The sequence below is a fragment of the Nyctereutes procyonoides genome, unplaced genomic scaffold, assembly GCF_905146905.1.
Source record: "Nyctereutes procyonoides isolate TBG_1078 unplaced genomic scaffold, NYPRO_anot_genome, whole genome shotgun sequence".
NCBI lineage: Eukaryota > Metazoa > Chordata > Mammalia > Carnivora > Canidae > Nyctereutes > Nyctereutes procyonoides.
In genome coordinates this window covers 37,993,766-38,011,463 of record NW_026575020.1, presented here as the reverse complement: position 1 = coordinate 38,011,463, position 17,698 = coordinate 37,993,766, and the positions used below count along the sequence as shown (strand labels likewise).

The 17,698-nt window shown below is 51.2% G+C and overlaps 2 protein-coding genes across 6 annotated transcripts in view; both read left to right on the top strand.

The window, feature by feature from the left end:
* GARNL3 (GTPase activating Rap/RanGAP domain like 3) overlaps window positions 1-3,584 on the top strand; it is a 147,701-nt gene extending 144,117 nt beyond the window's left edge. For both annotated transcript variants that reach the window (XM_055336450.1, XM_055336443.1), the window contains exons 29-30: window positions 976-1,102; window positions 3,120-3,584. In XM_055336450.1, coding sequence (XP_055192425.1) covers window positions 976-1,102; window positions 3,120-3,297 — 305 coding nt within the window. In that variant the 3' untranslated portion in view covers window positions 3,298-3,584. The remainder of the gene's footprint in view (window positions 1-975; window positions 1,103-3,119) is intronic.
* Window positions 3,585-6,936: 3,352 nt separating this feature from the next.
* On the top strand, window positions 6,937-14,244 carry SLC2A8 (solute carrier family 2 member 8). Of its 4 annotated transcripts, XM_055335574.1 has the most exons (10): window positions 6,937-7,027; window positions 7,104-7,266; window positions 7,482-7,688; window positions 9,294-9,393; window positions 10,341-10,540; window positions 11,261-11,404; window positions 11,489-11,597; window positions 12,312-12,485; window positions 12,856-13,001; window positions 13,626-14,244. In XM_055335574.1, exons 1-10 carry the CDS (start codon window positions 6,972-6,974, stop codon window positions 13,761-13,763), a joined length of 1,437 nt encoding a protein of 478 aa, XP_055191549.1. In that variant the 5' UTR covers window positions 6,937-6,971; the 3' UTR covers window positions 13,764-14,244. The 4 variants fall into 4 exon arrangements, with proteins under 4 accessions (XP_055191549.1, XP_055191554.1, XP_055191550.1 ...); XM_055335579.1 differs by lacking the exon at window positions 12,856-13,001 and having other exon boundaries at window positions 13,626-13,711; XM_055335575.1 differs by lacking the exon at window positions 7,104-7,266 and having other exon boundaries at window positions 6,955-7,027.
* Window positions 14,245-17,698: the final 3,454 nt, after the last annotated feature.

Sequence of the window (17,698 nt, the reverse complement as noted above, 5' to 3'; positions counted from 1 at the left end):
CACAATTTCTTAAAATATAAGTATCTGTATATGTGGGATCTCCTAGAAAGTGTCTAAAAGTATTTACAACCTGCAGTTCTCAGATAACATGCTATCGTTGTGTATTCATAAGTTTAAATTTACCATATTTTTGATATTTGTGGTGCAGTTCAGTTATTGCTTCTCAAAGCCCACAGACCATGGGGGCAGGTCTGTAAGGATGGCACAGATGTGAGATATTTGATATACCCTCCTATCTTGGTAACACTGACGGGAGACCAGAGCAGAAAAGCACAAAGCACCATGATAGTCATGCAGAGGTGAGACTGTTAGAAAGACTTTTGTTCCAAGTTGTGAAAACAAAGTGAAGAAAAAGGAAGTGATGTGCTAAACCAGTAAGAACTGGAACTGGCTTGAAACTTAATTGGGACCTGCACGACCTGAAACTGCAAGGACAGTTCCCCTTAGCGCATCCCTAGCCTGAAGTTCTGTTTCCTGACAACTGGGGCAGGGATGCAGGCCACCTGACAGGGCGAAGCCAGGCACTTTTAGAAGTCGGTGCCTTCCATTTGCTTTTAAAGTATGTCTGTTGCTATTTTCACCCACTATTCCCTATGAAAGCTTGATCTGCCAACTGCTGTTTCACAAACCACTGTGCTTTTTTGAAATTGAGCCTCAGAGTTAGACAATTATAGTTTCCAGTGGTGGGATCATAGGAGAATTTCTCTCCTCCTCTAGACCTTTCTTAGTTTCTTTCTCTCCTTCTTTCTTAAGATCTTTCCTTCTTGCAATATATATATATATATATATTCTTTATTATCAGAAAAGTTGCCACCAACAAGAAAACCAATTATTTTTAAATATATACTTTATCAACCCTTCCAGACTCTGTTGCAATAACGTACCAAAAGCCAACCAAGAAAAAAAAAAAAAGGACATTTTCTGTCTCCACAGTGGTAATAACCCTCCGACCTGTGCTTCTCCCCTGTCATCCAGGCCTCTCTGATGAAGGTGGAACCCGGTCAGAAGGAGCACCAAAGCCCAAATCAAAAGCCCGGAAGCAATTAGAAGAAAGCCAAGGAGGCCCCAAGCCAGAGACAGCAAGATCAACTAGCAGTGACAGGTATAGGAAGCCAGCCCCAGCCATCCCTGCTCAGTGGTGGCCCTGTGGGTCACACTGCCACGAGTCCCTTTCTGCTGATGATGATGCCATGGGCAGACAGTCAGCATCTGGCTCCTCTCTGAGGACCCTTAGGCTAGCCCCAGGAGGGGCCCAGGCAAGGGGGTGACCTTGCTTACAATTCACAAAATGCTCATAAAAATACATTAAGAAAAAAAAATACATTAAGAAATCTTTTCCTTTTTTTGCTCACCAGACTGACAGATTTTTTTTTATTCCTTTTTTTTTTTTAAGATTTTATTTATTTATTCATGATAGTCACACAGAGAGAGACAGGCAGAGACACAGGCAGAGGGAGAAGCAGGCTCCATGCAGGGAGCCTGATGTGGGATTCGACCCCGGGTCTCCAGGATCGCGCCCCGGGCCAAAGGCAGGCGCCAAACCGCTGCGCCACCCAGGGATCCCCAGATTTTTTTTTTTTTTTTAAGATTTATTTGTTACTTTGAGAGAGGGAAGGAGAGCATAAGTGGAAGGGGCAGAAGGAGAGGGAGATAGAATCTCAAGCAGACTCTGTGCCGAGCACTGCAGGGCTCCATCTCACAACCCCAAGATCATGACCTGAGCCAAAACCAAGAGTTGGATGCTTAACTGGCTACACTACCAAGACACCCTGACAGAGATATTTTTAAATGGAAATGCTCAGTGGGCATTAAAGATAATAGGCCCTCTCTAATGCTTCTGGTGGGAATAAAAACAGGTACTGCCTTTCTGGAAGGCAGTTCAGTATCCCATGTCAATGACCATTTGTCAAATCCCTGATTTGTCCCCTAAGAGCCTCTGTGTCTCTCAAGCAACCTGCATGCTCCTGTATGGAGGGTAAGGGAGCCCATGTCCAGGCTCCATTCTCAGAGCACCTGGCACTGAGCTGGGTGTTGGGGATATGAAGATCACCCTCGGGGTGTCCACAGGCTGGTGGGGAGGCTAACAAGAACATTCTAGGAACTACAGCTTTCCCGGGTGGCAGGTGATACAGAGGAATGGGGAGTGCTGGCTGCCCCACACCTCCACACCTGGAGTGGGGAGGGTCTCAAACACCAGGAAAGGCTGAACCAAGTCTTGTAGACCCAGTAAGCAATAGCCTGGCCCATAGTGGGCAGCACACACAGATGCTTTAATCTAACAGATTGAGCTCCTACTGCATGACAAGTCATGCCCTCATGGACTTTACATTCTAGTGTGGAGACACAGACTATAAACTCATAAACAGTTGAGCAAATTGAATCATTTCCAATAGTGACAAGTGCTGCAAGGAAATTTTTTAAAAAGTAAGTGATGGGATGGGGTGGGTAGTAGTTCTACGTTGGGAGGGGGTTGTCACGAGGGCTTCTCTGAGGAAATGCCATTGAGCCAAGCCTTGATTGAATTAGAAGGAATGAGAGGAACAGCAGGGCAAAGGTCCTGAGGCAGGCACAGCATGGCCCATCGAGTGACCAAAGGCTACGCCAGGGGCTTTCACAGGCTACATGAGTATGAGTACTCACTGAATGAATGAACTCCCTGAATGTGGTCACACTGGTTTTGCGGCTAGCAAGAGAGTGTCCTGAGTACAAGAGAAAATCAAGGGAGTGGAGTGGGCTGGGAGGAGGCAGAAGAGTGAGCAGAGCCAGATTGTGTGGCGTGTGGTCCTGTGGGTAGGAGTTTCAGCCTTACCCTCAGGCCACAGGAGCCCCAACCCCCAAGGATTTTAGGCAGAAAGTGATATTATCCAGATTTGCCCTTTGGAAAAGTAAAAAAACGCCTCAATCCTGTGTGTCACCACTGGTCTTTAAAACTCCCAACAGCCCATGAGGTAGAGCTGGGGTGACTCCTCATGTCCCTACCTTGCCCCCCCACCATCCCCAAATGGTGGAGTGGCGGGAGACAGGCTTTATGAGCTCAGATGAACAGGAAACTATCTGACAGCAGGGGCCCAGGTCACTAATGCTCTCGAGGGATCCCTTAGGTGACTTTTCTCTTGTAGGATTACGTCAGGCTCCTTGGAAAGTCCTTCTGCTCCAGAAGCCAACCCCGAGGGGCGCTACCACTCGACAGGCTCTGACCAGGACCCTGTGGCCAACAGAGAAGGCAGTCCCGTGTGGGGCAGCAGCCCGTTTCAGCTCACAGCGTCCCTGGATGAAGACATTATTGACCTGAAGTAAACAGGGTCCAGATCGAGTTTGCCATCTTTAATTTTCTTATGGAGGTTTATACTCTTGAACCAGTTCTGACAGCATTTCTCAACACTGTGGCTTTCAGCCCACTCGTGATCTATCGGACCAAGCCTTCCGCACACCTGGCCGGTTTGGGTCTCTCCAATGTCCGGTGCATCTTTCTTGACCTTTGTTTCTTTCTGTTCAGGAACCATCAGTCCCCTTGTAATAAAGGTGGTAGATTTCATTGAGGTTTTAGATCGAAACTTTGAATAAATCAAAAATGTTCATTCTTATGTACTGCAACCTTCTCTTATATTTTATATACTTAGATGGAAAAATTATTTTTTCATTACGGTTTTGATTTATGTCACATAATGTGTTTCTTTTATAAAGAAAAGCCATTGCTTTTTAAATTCATTATAAATAAGTTTTCTTTCTGCTCCGTTGGCCCCTGTCGCTGTTTCAGCTCACTAACATTAGAACCAGCTGTGTCCCCTGCCTGTAGACTTTTAAGAAGAGCTGAATGGTTAGTTCTTAGAAGCTCCTACTCCCTCCTTGTGTCTCACAAAGAATAAGAAAGGGATAGGAATCTGTTAAGAGTCTTAAGATGATTTTGTTTGTTTTTTTCATTACTCTGAAAGCATATAGCCAGGCAACAGTCACTCCTTGCCGCCAAAATTATCATTCTCACATTCCCTTCTCACGCTCAGGTCTGCTTTGCTCTCTCACGTGAACCAAGTGAGTATCCTTCTCTTGTCATTACCTGCCTTCCATCGCTTCCTCCTCAGAGTGAGAAGAAAATGTGGGTTTGACCGAGTGCAAATGAAACTGTGCAACATCAGCCTCAGCCACAGGAGACCTAAGGAGGAAACCTAGTTCACTGACGCTGTAAAAATTGTAATCAGTGTGAAGGAGGTCATTTACCTTTGGCTTTGGTCTGACAGATTCCATTTTATTAGCTCTCTTCTTGCCGATATTATCCACCAAAAGAAAATTTAAATCATTCCTTTGTGAAATCATCCCAGAGGGTTCTTCTGCAGGACTTCTCTGGAAGTGCAGAGCGCTGTGTTTGACATGATCTGGATCTGACAGATTTGACAGAAGTTGAAGTGGAGTTTGGGTCCTACCTCCTCGTGGACCTTACATACTGTGGGCAGAGCTCCCTCTGTGTCTGTTGCACAACTGCCTGTGTGGTGTTTTTTTTTTTAAGATTTTATTTATTTATTCATGAGAGAGACAGAGAGAGAGGCAGAGACACAGGCAGAGGGAGAAGCAGGCTCCATGCAGGGAGCCCAACACGGGATTCAATCCTGAATCTCCAGGATCACGCCCTGGGCTGAAGGTGGCGCTAAACCGCTGAGCCACCCAGGCTGCCCCTGTGTGTTGTTTGTGCAAGAAACAGCCCAACATACTGGATCCAGTGAAGCCTGCCTGGTTCCCTCCAGCAGATGGCAAGAGAGGAGAGTAATGCAGACGGTGGTTTCTAGGCATAGCCAGGTGTACCCTAGCTGTACTCAGCATTCCCATTCCTCCTCTGCGTTTCCTTCTGCCCCTTTCATCTATAGGGAGAAACACAAGACCCACTACATGCTGTATCTCATCCTCACGAAAAGTTCTGCAACTTAAGTTTTATTATCCTTGTTTTTCAAATAAGTAAACTGAGGCTTAGAAAGGAGCAGTGATTTAAAACTGTGAGTTCTCTCACCCCAGAGTTCTCTCTCCCTTGTCCACCATACAGAGTCAGGCTGAGTACCTTGTGTCAGTTGGATCTGACTGGTGTTTTTCATGTTAAACTAATTTGTAAGCTTTATGAGCTTGTTTGTGTGTTCTTTCTGTCATCCTTTTTTTTCCCTCTGAAGTTTCTTGCTTCCCAGCCTGGAATAGAAAAAGTAAGGGTGATCTAGAACATTCTTCCAAAGAGATTGGCAGCTTCAGAACTGCCCCCAATGATTTGACAGGAGTCACTGATCTGAGGAGTGAATGTAGAAAGGGCAAGAGGTGGACCCTACTAATCATATCCATGGTGATTAGCTTATAAAAGGGGGATCAGAGGCTGCTCACAGCAATATCTGCTTACAAAGGCCAAGAAGTGAAGGCTGCACCCTTGGAAGGGAGACCACCAGGCCCAGGGCAGGAGTGGGTTTGTAAGGGCCTGTGGCTCAGAGGGCTGGTGCCAGCTAGGCTCACTGGAGCATCCTATCCACATAAGCCCTTCTGCATACCCCACTGGCTGAATTACCCCACTGCAGTTTGCCCACGGAGTCTGAGGCATTCATCTGCTCTGCAAACACCAAGGGCCCACTGTGTGGAGGAAGAGGTCACCTCCAGAGGTGACATCCAGTAAGGGAGGGAGGGGAGTAAACAGGTGATCATGCAGCAGGGATAACTGCGGAGATAAGAATTTATAACCCAAGCACAAGATGCTGTGGAAGCTTCGAGGGGCGGTTGCCTGTCTTTAAAGATAGTACAATCAGGAGGCTGCACTAGGTCAAACAACTTTCATAATCTTACTGGCTACCATTGGAGTGCTTCACATGCGCTTGGTCTTTCATATACATTGCCTCTGCTTAAAACCCTCCCACAAGGTAGATACTGCATTCCCCACTTAAAGATGAGGAAACAGGCCCAGAGATTAGAAGCCAAACCTCTAACTCTCATAGCCAATTCCTTCAAGAATTACACAGCACTCCACCTCATCCAGAGAAGTGTATACCCTCTACAAATGGGAAGATTCTTCTGAGCCCTGACATCCTACCTCTAGGAGTCACTTGGGTGCCCACGTGAAGAGGTTGGCTATTAATATCCAGGAGACTCAAACCTGGCTGGTGTTAAGATGAAGATTGGAGGAGAGTCAGGATGACCTATGAAGTGGAGTAGAACTTAATGGGGAGGCTGGGGCCCACCATTTAAGCCCAGATGAGTCACACATATGAGGGCCCTTCCCCACACAGGTCCTCAGCACCGCGAGGTCCTGGTGGTCGTCGGCTCGTAGCCGTCAGCAATCTGCGGGCTCCGAGTTGTGGCCCGCATGGAGGTGGGCTGCAGCGCGGGGCCATGCCTCTGCCCCCCAGGACCGGCGTTTGGAGACGTTCCTCCCTGCGGCCGTCAGTGGGCTGAGCTGGGCCAGACGCCTCCAATCCTGGTCCCAGTGAAGCGCTTAACGCCAAGCAGCAACTGCAGAGCAGACCGGGTCGGGACAGCGGCTACCGCCCAGAGCCTGGGCGGGGAAGTCCGGTGCGCCGCTCCCCTGCTCCCCTGCTCCCCTGCTCCCCTGCTGCCAGCCCCATTGGTTGAGGTTCGACGAGAGGCGGCTCCAGGGGCGGACGCAGTCCCCGCCTTCCACCCTCATTGGCCGGCTCGGCTTGAGGCAGTTTTCCGACCCCACCTCTGGGTTCGCACCGTACTCCGGTTGGGTGGTCGCCCTTCAGGCCCGTACCAGCCCCGCCCCGCCGACGCAGGGGCGGTTCCAGGGGCTTCGCCAACCGGCTCTTCGCCCCGTTGGTCGGCTTGGACTTGGTGGGCGGCTCCGAGCGGCCCCCATTGGCCGTCCCCATCCCGCCCCAGAGCCGCCCCTCCCCGCCCATTGGCCGGCCCTGCCGCGAGGGGCGGGCGCCGCTGCACTCGCGGGACCCGTGGCAGTTCGGGCCCCAGAGCGGACCCAGCAGGCGTTGGCTGCAGACATGACGCCCGAGAACCCGGAGGAGACCCAGCCGCTCTTGGGCCCTCCCGGCGGCAGGTGAGCGGGTGGGGACACCCGGGCCCCTCCTGCCGCGCCCGCGCGGCGCCGCTCACCCGGCACCCCGTCTTCGCAGCGCTCCCCTCAGCCGCCGGGTCTTCCTCGCCGCCTTCGCCGCCTCGCTGGGCCCGCTCAGCTTCGGCTTCGCGCTCGGCTACAGCTCCCCCGCCATCCCAAGCCTGCGGCGCGCCTCGCCCCCGGCCTTGCGCCTCGACGACGACGCCGCCTCCTGGTTCGGGGTGAGGCCTGGGGCTCACCCGCCGGGGCCCCTCCCCCTCCCACCCCACGCTCGAGGGGCCTTCGGGGCGGGCACGGAGACACTCTGCTTTCCCGCCGGGGGTCACCCCGCGCCCCACCCCCTCCCGTCGGAGGCCGCCGGGGGTGCGCTTGAGGGCGAGGTTGGGCCCCGGCCCCCGGGCGCCTCGGCTCCATCCTGCGGTCGCCCCGCCCCCAGGCCATCGTGACCCTGGGCGCCGCGGCGGGGGGCGTGCTGGGCGGCTGGCTCGTGGACCGCGCCGGGCGCAAGCTGAGCCTGCTGCTCTGCACCGTGCCCTTCGTGGTCGGCTTCGTCGTCATCACCGCGGCCCAGAACGTGTGGATGCTCCTCGGGGGCCGCCTCCTCACCGGCCTGGCCTGCGGTATTGCCTCGCTCGTAGCGCCGGTGAGTGTCCCCCAAGCCCCGCGCCCTGGGCCCGGGGAGGAGCGGACCTGGGGGCGTGGTTTTCCCTGGCGGCGGCCTTCTGGGCGCCTGGCACCGTGCCCCTCACCGGCTTTATCTTCCTCCGCCACCCCCACCCCCGCGAGGGGCCTTGGAAGGAGCCGTCGTTATCCTTGTTTACAGGTGAAGGAGCTTCAGAAACGGAAGCCCTTTTGTCCAGCCACTAGTCATTGGTGAAGCTATTGCTCAAACCCAGGACTGTGCCACTTAACCAGGCCTCTTTGACTCTACAAATAAGATGCCATCTGTGGATGATTGGTCACTGAAGCCTACAGTTTGGCAGCAAAATCCTGTTCTGGTTTGTCCTGGCAGCAAAGGCTGCTGGGTTCCCCCGTTACCCTTCACTACTCAGTGGTCTTCCAGCTGTTCCCTTCTTTCTTCCCTCTTCCTGTCTCCTGATGCACCACTATTCAGGATGACTTGGAAGCCATATACCCAGGTGAAACCCCAGGTCTGCCACTTACTGGGGCAGAGTACCTCTCTGTGCCTCAGTTTCTGACCCTGTAAAATGGTGGGAATAATGGCATGACCTCATGGTTGTGGGCATTGAGCAAGACTGCACATACAGCCCTGGCATTTCCTTGGAGGGGCTTGGACCCTGGCAGCTGAATTGCAGAGAGACCAGTGAATGGTTCTGCTGGCCCCCTTGGGGCTTGGATGATCAACCACCCACACACCAACCTGGTCGAGACTAAAAGTACTGGCTCAGAGTCCTCTCTGGCCTTCCCTGTGCACTCACACCTCATTTTACCTGCATTTGCTGGGCTGCAGGAGTTTGGGTTTTATGTTTTGGGTTTTGTTACTAGACAAAAACACCCATCTTATTCATGGGCATAAGGTATAAAATAACCTAGAAATGTGGGCAAGACCTTGCAGGCCTCTGAGCCCAGAGAAAGCAGTGGCAGTCACTGGTAACAACAGAGGCAAAGGGTTGGCTTTCACTCCAAAGGCACCACAGAGAGTATAGTTCTGGGACCAGGAGCCTGGGTGTCATTTGGAGCTAATTAGAAAGGCAGAATCTTGGGGGCGCTTGGGTGGCTCCGTTGGTTTAGCATCTGCCTTTGGCCCAGGTCATGGTCCCCAAGTCCTGCGACCCTAGGGTCCTGGGGTCTGGACCCACATCCGGCTCTCTGCTCAGCGGGGAGCCTGCTTCTACCTCTCCCTCTGCCCCTCCCCGCCCTGCTCATGTTCTCTCTCTCTCTCAAATATAAATCATTTAATAAAAAAAGAAGCCAGAATTGTGGGCCCCACTCTAGACGTACTGCATCAGACTCTGCATTTTATCAAGGGTAGTCATACAGTTGAATAAAAGTTTGAAGAGCTCTGTGCCCTCCCCACACGGACACGCGCGCACACATACAGCAGCCACGTATATATCCTTAATCCTCTTGAAAACACCTGCTGCTGATCACTTGGAGGGATGGGGAGGTATGCTCACCTGGCTCGCAGCAGCCCCAGCTAAGGCTCTCCTCAACTCTGAGTGGCTGAGGCTTTCCGGTTTTAAGATCACTCTGGCCCAAAGTAAAGTTTCCTCTTCCCTGCCAACAGGTGTATATCTCTGAAATTGCCTACCCTGCCGTGCGGGGGCTGCTGGGCTCCTGTGTGCAGCTGATGGTCGTCACGGGCATCCTCCTGGCCTACCTGGCAGGTACTTTTCATGGCCTCTCTTTTGATCCCCATTAATGGGTGTGTGGCCATTTTACAGATGTGGATTCTGAAGTTCAGAGAGTTCAAGGGACACTTGGTCCAGTCACACTGCCCCAGGGAGCCTCACTTCCCCTGTCTTTAAGTGGAGATAACCCCACCTAGTGCAAGGCTGATGTGGGGCTACATTAAGGGACACACGAAGAGTGTCTGGCAGCAACCCCCAAATGAGAACTATCAAGGGACGTCCTGAGACCCCGTAGGGAACAGGGGTTTCAGGACCCTGGAGTATGTGCCCTCTGATTCTTCAGGACAGCATCCTGGTCTGAGATCTTCCATTTTTACCCACTCCTCATCCAGACTCTAATTCAGAGTCCTGCCAGCAGTCTGGCTGCTTTGGGGACCCCGCAGTGTACCACAGCCTCTGCCAAACATAGACATTGACATTTGGGACAGACACATGGGTGTCAGTATGCCTATGGAATTAGCTCCCGTTCATCGTAACCAGCATGTTCATTTGTCAGTTTCTGTGAAAATTGATTGATCCACTGATGTTCCATGAGAAGTCTCTCTCATTCTGTCCCCCTTCCTCTCCAGAGGAGCCAGCCCTGCCTGCTTCTTGGTGGCCTTCCAGAGTCTACATATTTATTCTATTGCCCCTACCTTTTAGATAAAAAGCAAGTGCCTCATTCTATTCATTGCCCCATAAATACTCACTGAGCAGATGTAGCATAATGACATCCCCACCAGTGTTTCTACAATATTTCTCAACAGCAGTTGATAACAATATTGGTGACAAACACAAGCGTAGCCACACAGAGGTAGTGAGGCCCCCACCATTTAAGCTGAGGCCCTGGGGTTGGTGGGAGGGCAGGTACCCTCTGATAAGACCCAGGCTGGCCCCCTCCAGCTCTGACATCTGACACCGCCACCCCCCTCCCGCCAAACTAGGCTGGGTGCTGGAGTGGCGCTGGCTGGCTATACTGGGTTGTGTGCCCGCATCCTTCATGCTGCTGCTTATGTGCTACATGCCCGAGACCCCACGCTTCCTGCTTACCCAGCACAAGCACCAGGAAGCCATGGCCGCTATGCAGTTCCTGTGGGGCTCGGAGCAGAGCTGGGAGGAACCCCCTGTCGGGGTTGAGCACCAGGTGAGGGGCTGGAGCCAGAGCTGGGTGGGGGGGCATGAACAGTGAGGTATGGCCCCTTTGTGGCCAGGGGAAGTCCGCATAGCCTATCCCCAAAGCTGAGCATACATATCCAGGGAGGGGAGGCACAAGTGGTGATGGTGTCCTCTGTGTAAGCAAGCAAAGGCTGGCTGGAGCCCCAACCTGGTTGGGCCCTTGCCTTGACCTTACTGTTCCAGGAAGAGAAAGTGCCAGCTGGGTCACAGGGAAACATGATCACAGATTTGAGGAATTGGATTTTTCAATGGGGTATCATAAGGCGGGGGAGAAGACTGAGTCTCTGCCACTTACCTTCTGTGTGGCCATCACCTCCCTAAACCTTCCTTTCTCCACCTGTAAGATGGGAGTCCTAGAACATGGCTGCTGGTCAGGATTCAGCAGCACCAGGAGCGGCGCTCAGCCCCGGCCCAGGACTGGTGGGATTCTGGAACCCCTGGCTTTGTGCCCATGTAATCTCTTCATGGTTCCCCCAGCAAATCCTGGAAGGGCATGGGGAGTTGAGGCTCTTGTCACCTTCCATCAGGGAGGCTAAAGTGATGCGGGGACCTGTCTTGAACGCAAGGCCCAGCTAATAGGAAGCTGAGGCTCATTCCCTCCACCAGGCTTTAGGACGATGGCTCAAAGCCAATGTGCCCCTCAGGAGGGGTTAGGGAGAAGCACTAACACTGGCCTCTGTCTGAGCAGGGCTTCCAGCTGGCCCAGCTGAGACATCCTGGCGTCTACAAGCCCTTCATCATCGGCATTTTGCTGATGGCCTTCCAGCAGCTGTCAGGGATCAATGCTGTCATGTTCTATGCAGAGACCATCTTTGAGGAGGCCAAGTTCAAGGTAAAAGGCCTCTGCCCCAGCCTGTCTCATCTGGATGCCTAGTCCTGGGGTCTTTGCCTGACCTGCCTCAACCCATCTCCCCAGGACAGCAGCGTCGCCTCCATCATCGTGGGCATCATCCAGGTGCTGTTCACAGCCATGGCAGCTCTCATCATGGACAGAGCTGGGCGGAGGCTGCTGCTGACCTTGTCAGGTGAGCCCGAGGGTGAGGGCTCAGCCTTGTAAAAGTGAGGTGGCAAAGGCCTGGCTCCCCCGCCCGCCACAGGCTGGAGGGCCTCTGCTGAGGTCACCACATGGCATCAGGGAAAGGATAGCACAGCACCCCTGGGAACAAGGCCAAGATTCATAGGGCCCCTTAGCAAGCACTCACTCCAAAGCAGGCCTGCACTAACAGCGTCACTGTAGCACACCTTCACCCTTGCAATGAGCCTCCAGACAGGCGCCATCAGGGCCCCACTTTAGGATGAGGAAACTGAGGACCCAGGAGGGGAAGTGACCTGGAAGCTTGTGGTCTTTTGGGGCAAGTGACTTCACCTCTCTGACCCTCGGTTTCTCTCATGAAATGGGGGTGATGGGGAGGGCCGTGGTGAGGATCCAGAGATGATCCGCACGGGGGTTAGAACCGTGCTGCTGCCAGTTACCCTTCCTGCTCCTTGGGCCAGGGAGGTGCTGCCACCAGGAGGTTCTTAGAGTCTGCTGTGGTTCAAGGTCCAAGCTGGGGTTGGCAGGACCAAGCTGGGTGCCACCAGTCGGGGCTCTTAGGCATCACCGCTTACTGCCCTCTTGGGGAAACCCAGGCCACATTGCTGCAGCCACACTGCATGGAGACTCCAGCTCTGAGGGCCCCACACCCAGGCTGCGGTTCCCTTCTCCCAGGGCCCTGCCAACTGCCACCCTCTGCTTGCAGGTGTGGTCATGGTGTTCAGCACCAGTGCCTTTGGCGCCTACTTCAAGCTGACCCAGGGTGGCCCTAGCAACTCCTCACACGTGGCCCTCTTGACGCCTATCTCCATGGAGCCCCCTAGTGCCAGCGTGGGGCTGGCCTGGTTGGCAGTGGGTAGCATGTGCCTCTTCATTGCTGGTGAGAGGGGGTCTGTGGGGAGGTTGGGTGGGGGGTTTATGGGGCCATCCTGTCACTGCCAGGTTCCTGTAGCTCCCAGCAAGTTCAGGCCTACCAGGTCTTGCCCACCTCTGCGATTATGGCTTTGACCATGTACCAGACACTGAGCTAAGCTCTTCTCTGCTCCTTTCACTTAATCCACAAACAGCCCTCACAGCAGGCCCCATCATGACCCCATCCTACAGAAAAAAGCCTGACATGTAAGCAGTGGAGGGACTGGCATGAGACGTCACTGAAGGAAGGCGCAGAGCTGAGAGCTTAACTAGAAATCACGGAGCCTTGGCCCAGGGGTCCATCCCTATGGGCTCTGATACCTGTCTTGCTCCTGCAGGCTTCGCTGTGGGCTGGGGGCCCATCCCCTGGCTCCTCATGTCTGAGATCTTTCCTCTGCACGTCAAGGGCATTGCCACAGGTGTGTGCGTCCTCACTAACTGGTTCATGGCCTTCCTGGTGACGAAAGAGTTCAGCAGTGTTATGGTGAGTACAGGCCCTGCAGGCCTCCCCTCATGTAGTCAGTGGGGAGCGCTCTTTAGAATCACTCTTACTGCAGAAGACTCAGGGTCACTGGCCTTGCATGCAGGCTAAAGCTGCCCTCCTGGGTCACCAGCTGTCTTGGTCAGGAATGAGGGGAAAGACTGAAGAGCCAGGAGGTTGGCCAGGTTCTAACCAAAGGGAACCACTCACTCCTCCCTCCATGCTGGTGGGCCCTAAGTGCGCTGCATGTTCCCACTGCCCCATCTCAAGTGCTGATGACTTACCTGTTCCCTCTGGTACTGAGAAGAAACTCCTCTGGAGGCAGGGAACAGGGAGCGCAGGGCCAAAGCAGGGTGTAGAGAGTGGGCCTGGGGGCCCTGGAGGCAGGCGCCACAGGGGGAGCCCAGTTGTCACTTGAGAGTGGTGTCTAACCTTCAGACAGTCACTTCGTGACAGTGAGCTTCCCCATCCACACAACATCCACTCCTTGTGTGGCGCTTGGCCCAGGACTCTGGAGGGCAGGGCCAGACCTTCCTCTGCTGCCCTGAGCCTGGGCTGGGCAGGCCGGGGCCTCAGCTGGGGATCGCAGGAGGGCTCCTGACCTTCTGCCACATCCTATCTTCCCAGGAGGTGCTCAGGCCCTACGGTGCCTTCTGGCTTGCCTCTGCCTTCTGCATCTTCAGTGTCCTTTTCACTTTGTCCTGTGTCCCTGAAACCAAAGGAAAGACTTTGGAGCAAATTACAGCTCATTTTGAGGGGCGATGACAACCTCTTCTTGTGAGTGGCTGCCTCTGCAGCAGGGCTGGCTTTGGGCTGCCGTGGGGAACGCTGCCTATGACTCCAAGCGGGGCTCTTGGCCAGGGTCCCTGCCTGTCCCCAGGGAGCCAGGATCCAGGACTGCAGCTACATGGAGCCTTGTCATCCGGGGCCCTTCCTTCCTACCGGCTCTCTACAGCCCAGCAAACAATGAGTGTGAGGTTCCTGGCCCCTGGGTCCAATTCCCACCACCACGCTGTGACTCTGGGGAAAGGAACAGCTTAGCGGGGCTTTGATGCCTTGTGGTCCATCATCCACAGGCCATCTCCATCCTGCCACGAAAGCAGCAGCAGAGGAGGGGGGGGGGAAACTCCTGGCTCCTCATTTTCTGGAAGAGATGCTTTGGGGTGATGACCCCTGGCATTTCCTGTCGTGTGGCTGCATTATCGGGAAGGAACTTTGTTTGCAAATAAAGATTTGACTCAGAGAATCAGGTCATGGCTTCTTTATGTAAACCTCGGTTTGAGAAGGGCTTTTCCCAACATCCCTTACCTAAGGAGGCCTCCCACGAACTGGGCCCTGTTCATGGGTCCAATCAACAACACCCATGGATTCCCTTTTTCTCATGGTCAGCCAGGCTACTCTTGGCCCATGTAGGTCATTTCTGGCTCCTTTCTTCAGCTCAGTCCCCTGGATCATTAGTCATCAAATCTCATTAATAACAACAATAAAAGTTTCTTTTTCTATTGACTTTAATGGAGTCAGAAATCTTTTACAAATTACCTTTATTATCCACTATACAAGGAACATAATGTTTACTGTAGGAAAACTGAAAAATAGATTTATTTAGTATAAAAATTATGCTTTTATTTTTTATATTATAATTAACTATTTAAAATAGTTAACCATCTGCTGCTAGGCATTGCACTAAGCACTTTACAAATTTTAACTCATTTATTTGGATAAATGATACCATAATTATTCATAGCCATACCTTTCCAGAGTTAACTTCTTTTAAGAATTTGGTTCTATGGGACGCCTGAGTGGCTTAGCAATTAGGCGTCTGCCTTTGGCTCAGGGCGTGATCCCACTCTGGGGATCAAGTCTCACATCAGACTCCCTGCATGGAGCCTGCTTCTCCCTCTGCCTGTGTCTCTGCCTCTCTGTGTCTCTCATGAATAAATAAATAAAACCTTTAATAAAAAAAAAAAAGAAGAAGAATTTGGTTCTATCCTGAAAGATCTCCCTCTGGACACATCCTTTCTAGCAGCACCACACAGAAGTAGGATGCCATGCTTCCCACTCTGATCTGCTTTCTTTTCCAGGGTTGTATAGCCCTCACATGCACCCACCTTGGCATTTTCTATTAAGCCTTGTAATGAGACTGGGGAGTAGGGGAGTGCAACTGCAGAGGGGGTCCAGGACAGAGCAGAGGGGAGAGTTTCTGGAAGATTCTGCAACAGCTGCTCTGATTTCAATAAAATGTGCTAACAGGACAACTTTCAGCCTTAGCAAAGTCCGAATTCCTTAGGGCCTTCCAGAAGCGAGGTCACATGCGTGTGCAGGGACGCCTTCCATGGCAATAGCCCAGCATCTACATTCTCTTTCTTAGTGCCTACATAGAGGCCCACCAATTAGGCTGGGAACTGCATTCTATTGTTGGGCGGGGTATTCCACCAATGTCAATTAGGTCAGTTGTCTAATAGAGTGGTTCAGGTCTTCTACATCCTTACTTTCTGTCCACTTGTTCTATCAATTATTGAGAGACAAGAGTGGAAATCTCCACCCATGAATGTGGATTTGTTTCTCCTTACACTTCTGTTGGACTTTGCTTCAGGCACCTTGGAGCTCATCACTAGGTGCGTGCACATTTGGGATTGTTATATTCTGATTGTTTTCATCATTTGGCATTATGAAATGACCTTCTTTGTCCCTCATAGTATCTCTTGTTCTGAGGTCTACTTTGAGATCTTAACAACTCCAGCCCTCTTTTGATTGGTGCTTTGACAATGATTTTCAATTATATCTTTTTTTAAAAAAGATTTTATTTATTCATGAAAGACACAGAGAGGCAGAGACATAGGCAGGCAGGAGAAGCAGGCTTCCCACGGGCTCAACCACTGAGGCACTCAGGAGTCCCTCAATTACATCTTATATAGTCCTTTTTTATAGCACCCTATACTTTTCTTTATGATGGAAATGCCTTTTGGGGTTTCCCTGAAGATATATATTCACTTTTTAAAATGAGCTTTATTAAGGCACTATTTACATAGCATAAAAGTCAACAACTGTAGGCATAAAAATTTGATGACTTAGGTCGAATGTATACACAGCTGTGTACCCACCACCACACAAGACATAGGACACTTTCACCACCTCTAAATGTTCCTTCGTGTCCATTTGCAGTCAGTCGTCTCTATAGCTTTGCATTTTCTAGACTTTTATAAAATGGAATCACATAGTTTGTAGTATTTTGTGTCTGGCTTCTACAACTTACCTGAGTGCTTTTAGGATGTATCCATGCTGTGTGCATCAGTGGTTCATTTCTTTCAATTGCTGAGTAGTGTTCCACTGGACATTTGGGTTAGTTCCAATTTGGGGCTATCATCACTAAAGCCACTGTAAACACTCGCATACAAATCTTTGTGTGAAGTGGAACTACTGGGTCCTATGGTAAGTTTATGTTTAACTACTGTTAAGAATCTGCCACATGGTTTTCCGAAATGGTTGTACCATTTTGCATCCCCATCATCTGCATACAGGAGTTCCAGTTGCCCCACATCCTCAACAGCACTTGGTATTCACTATCATGAATAAAACCATTTGTTCATTTTAATTTTTTGAAAGTTGTCTTCTAGTCTCTGCTTTTCTGATTTCAATTAATCCAGTTGTCTTAGTCTTTCTCTTTTATGCTGCTGGTTTAGCTCAAGAATCTGGGGAACTTTGGTTGCCCATACTTAGGAATGAAGAACTACGGTGGGGGGGTTTACTACAGTGGCTGGTATGTGTGCCCTACCTCGACTCCTGTTCTCAGTGCTCTTATAGTTTTGTTCCCTTTATGCATCTTCCCTGTCATATCAGTGGTAACTAGAGGAAGAGAAAGGGGAGTTGAGTCCACCAGCTTGAAATGGAAGCTCTCTTCATTCTTCTAATGATTTGTTTGCCATAAAGTCATAGCGTGTGGCAAAGAGCAGGTGCTTAAATATTTGTTAAATTCAACAAATTAAGAGTATTTCATTGTCTAAATATGTCAGAACTAAAATAAATCAGAACTTAAATCAACCTCACATTGTTCCATATTCAGACTGCTTATGATTTTCTTATAATTCTGCTACTACATTTAGAGTTAGCAAGATGAAAGAGATGGAACAGATGAGAGATAGAGGTGATAGAGAAATGAGAGCATGAGATGAGAGAGATGGTAGAGATGGAAAAGATGACGGTGATAGAGACAGAAAATAGAGATGGAGGTGATGTGGAAGAGATGGAGGTGGGGTAGACAGAGATGGAAGTGAGATGGATAGAGATAGAGGTAAAGTGGAAGAGATGGAGGTGATGGTGATGGAAGTGGAAATGGTTAAACTTGTGGGCAAGGAAAACATTAGTGTGGCTTCAACTCCACCTTGGCCTCTTCCCTCCATAACCCAAGGTCCAGAGCCAGTGCAGCATGGTGGTTACGAGGCAATGGGCTTAGTTCAAATTCTGGTTATACTACTCACTGCCTGTGTGACCTAGACTAGTCATTTAACCTCTCTGAGCTTCACTTTATTCATCTATAAAATGGGTATAATGATGCTCTCTCCCTTATGGGATTGCTGTGAGGATGAAAGAATTTTTTAAAGCACCTAGAACTAAGGTTGGTAAGAGTAAGTGTTCAATCGATGTCAGCTGCTGAGGCTGTGGTGAAGATTGGGAGTTGTGTGCAAGGTGTGATGCTCAAGGGG

Bases quoted from the DNA above. Each gene is read 5' to 3' on its own strand.
- SLC2A8 (XM_055335574.1), top strand. From the start codon at position 6,972: ATGACGCCCGAGAACCCGGAGGAGACCCAGCCGCTCTTGGGCCCTCCC. The intron at 7,267-7,481 runs GTGAGGCCTGGG...CCCCGCCCCCAG, and splicing joins ACGCCGCCTCCTGGTTCGGG to GCCATCGTGACCCTGGGCGC. The intron at 7,689-9,293 runs GTGAGTGTCCCC...CCCTGCCAACAG, and splicing joins TTGCCTCGCTCGTAGCGCCG to GTGTATATCTCTGAAATTGC.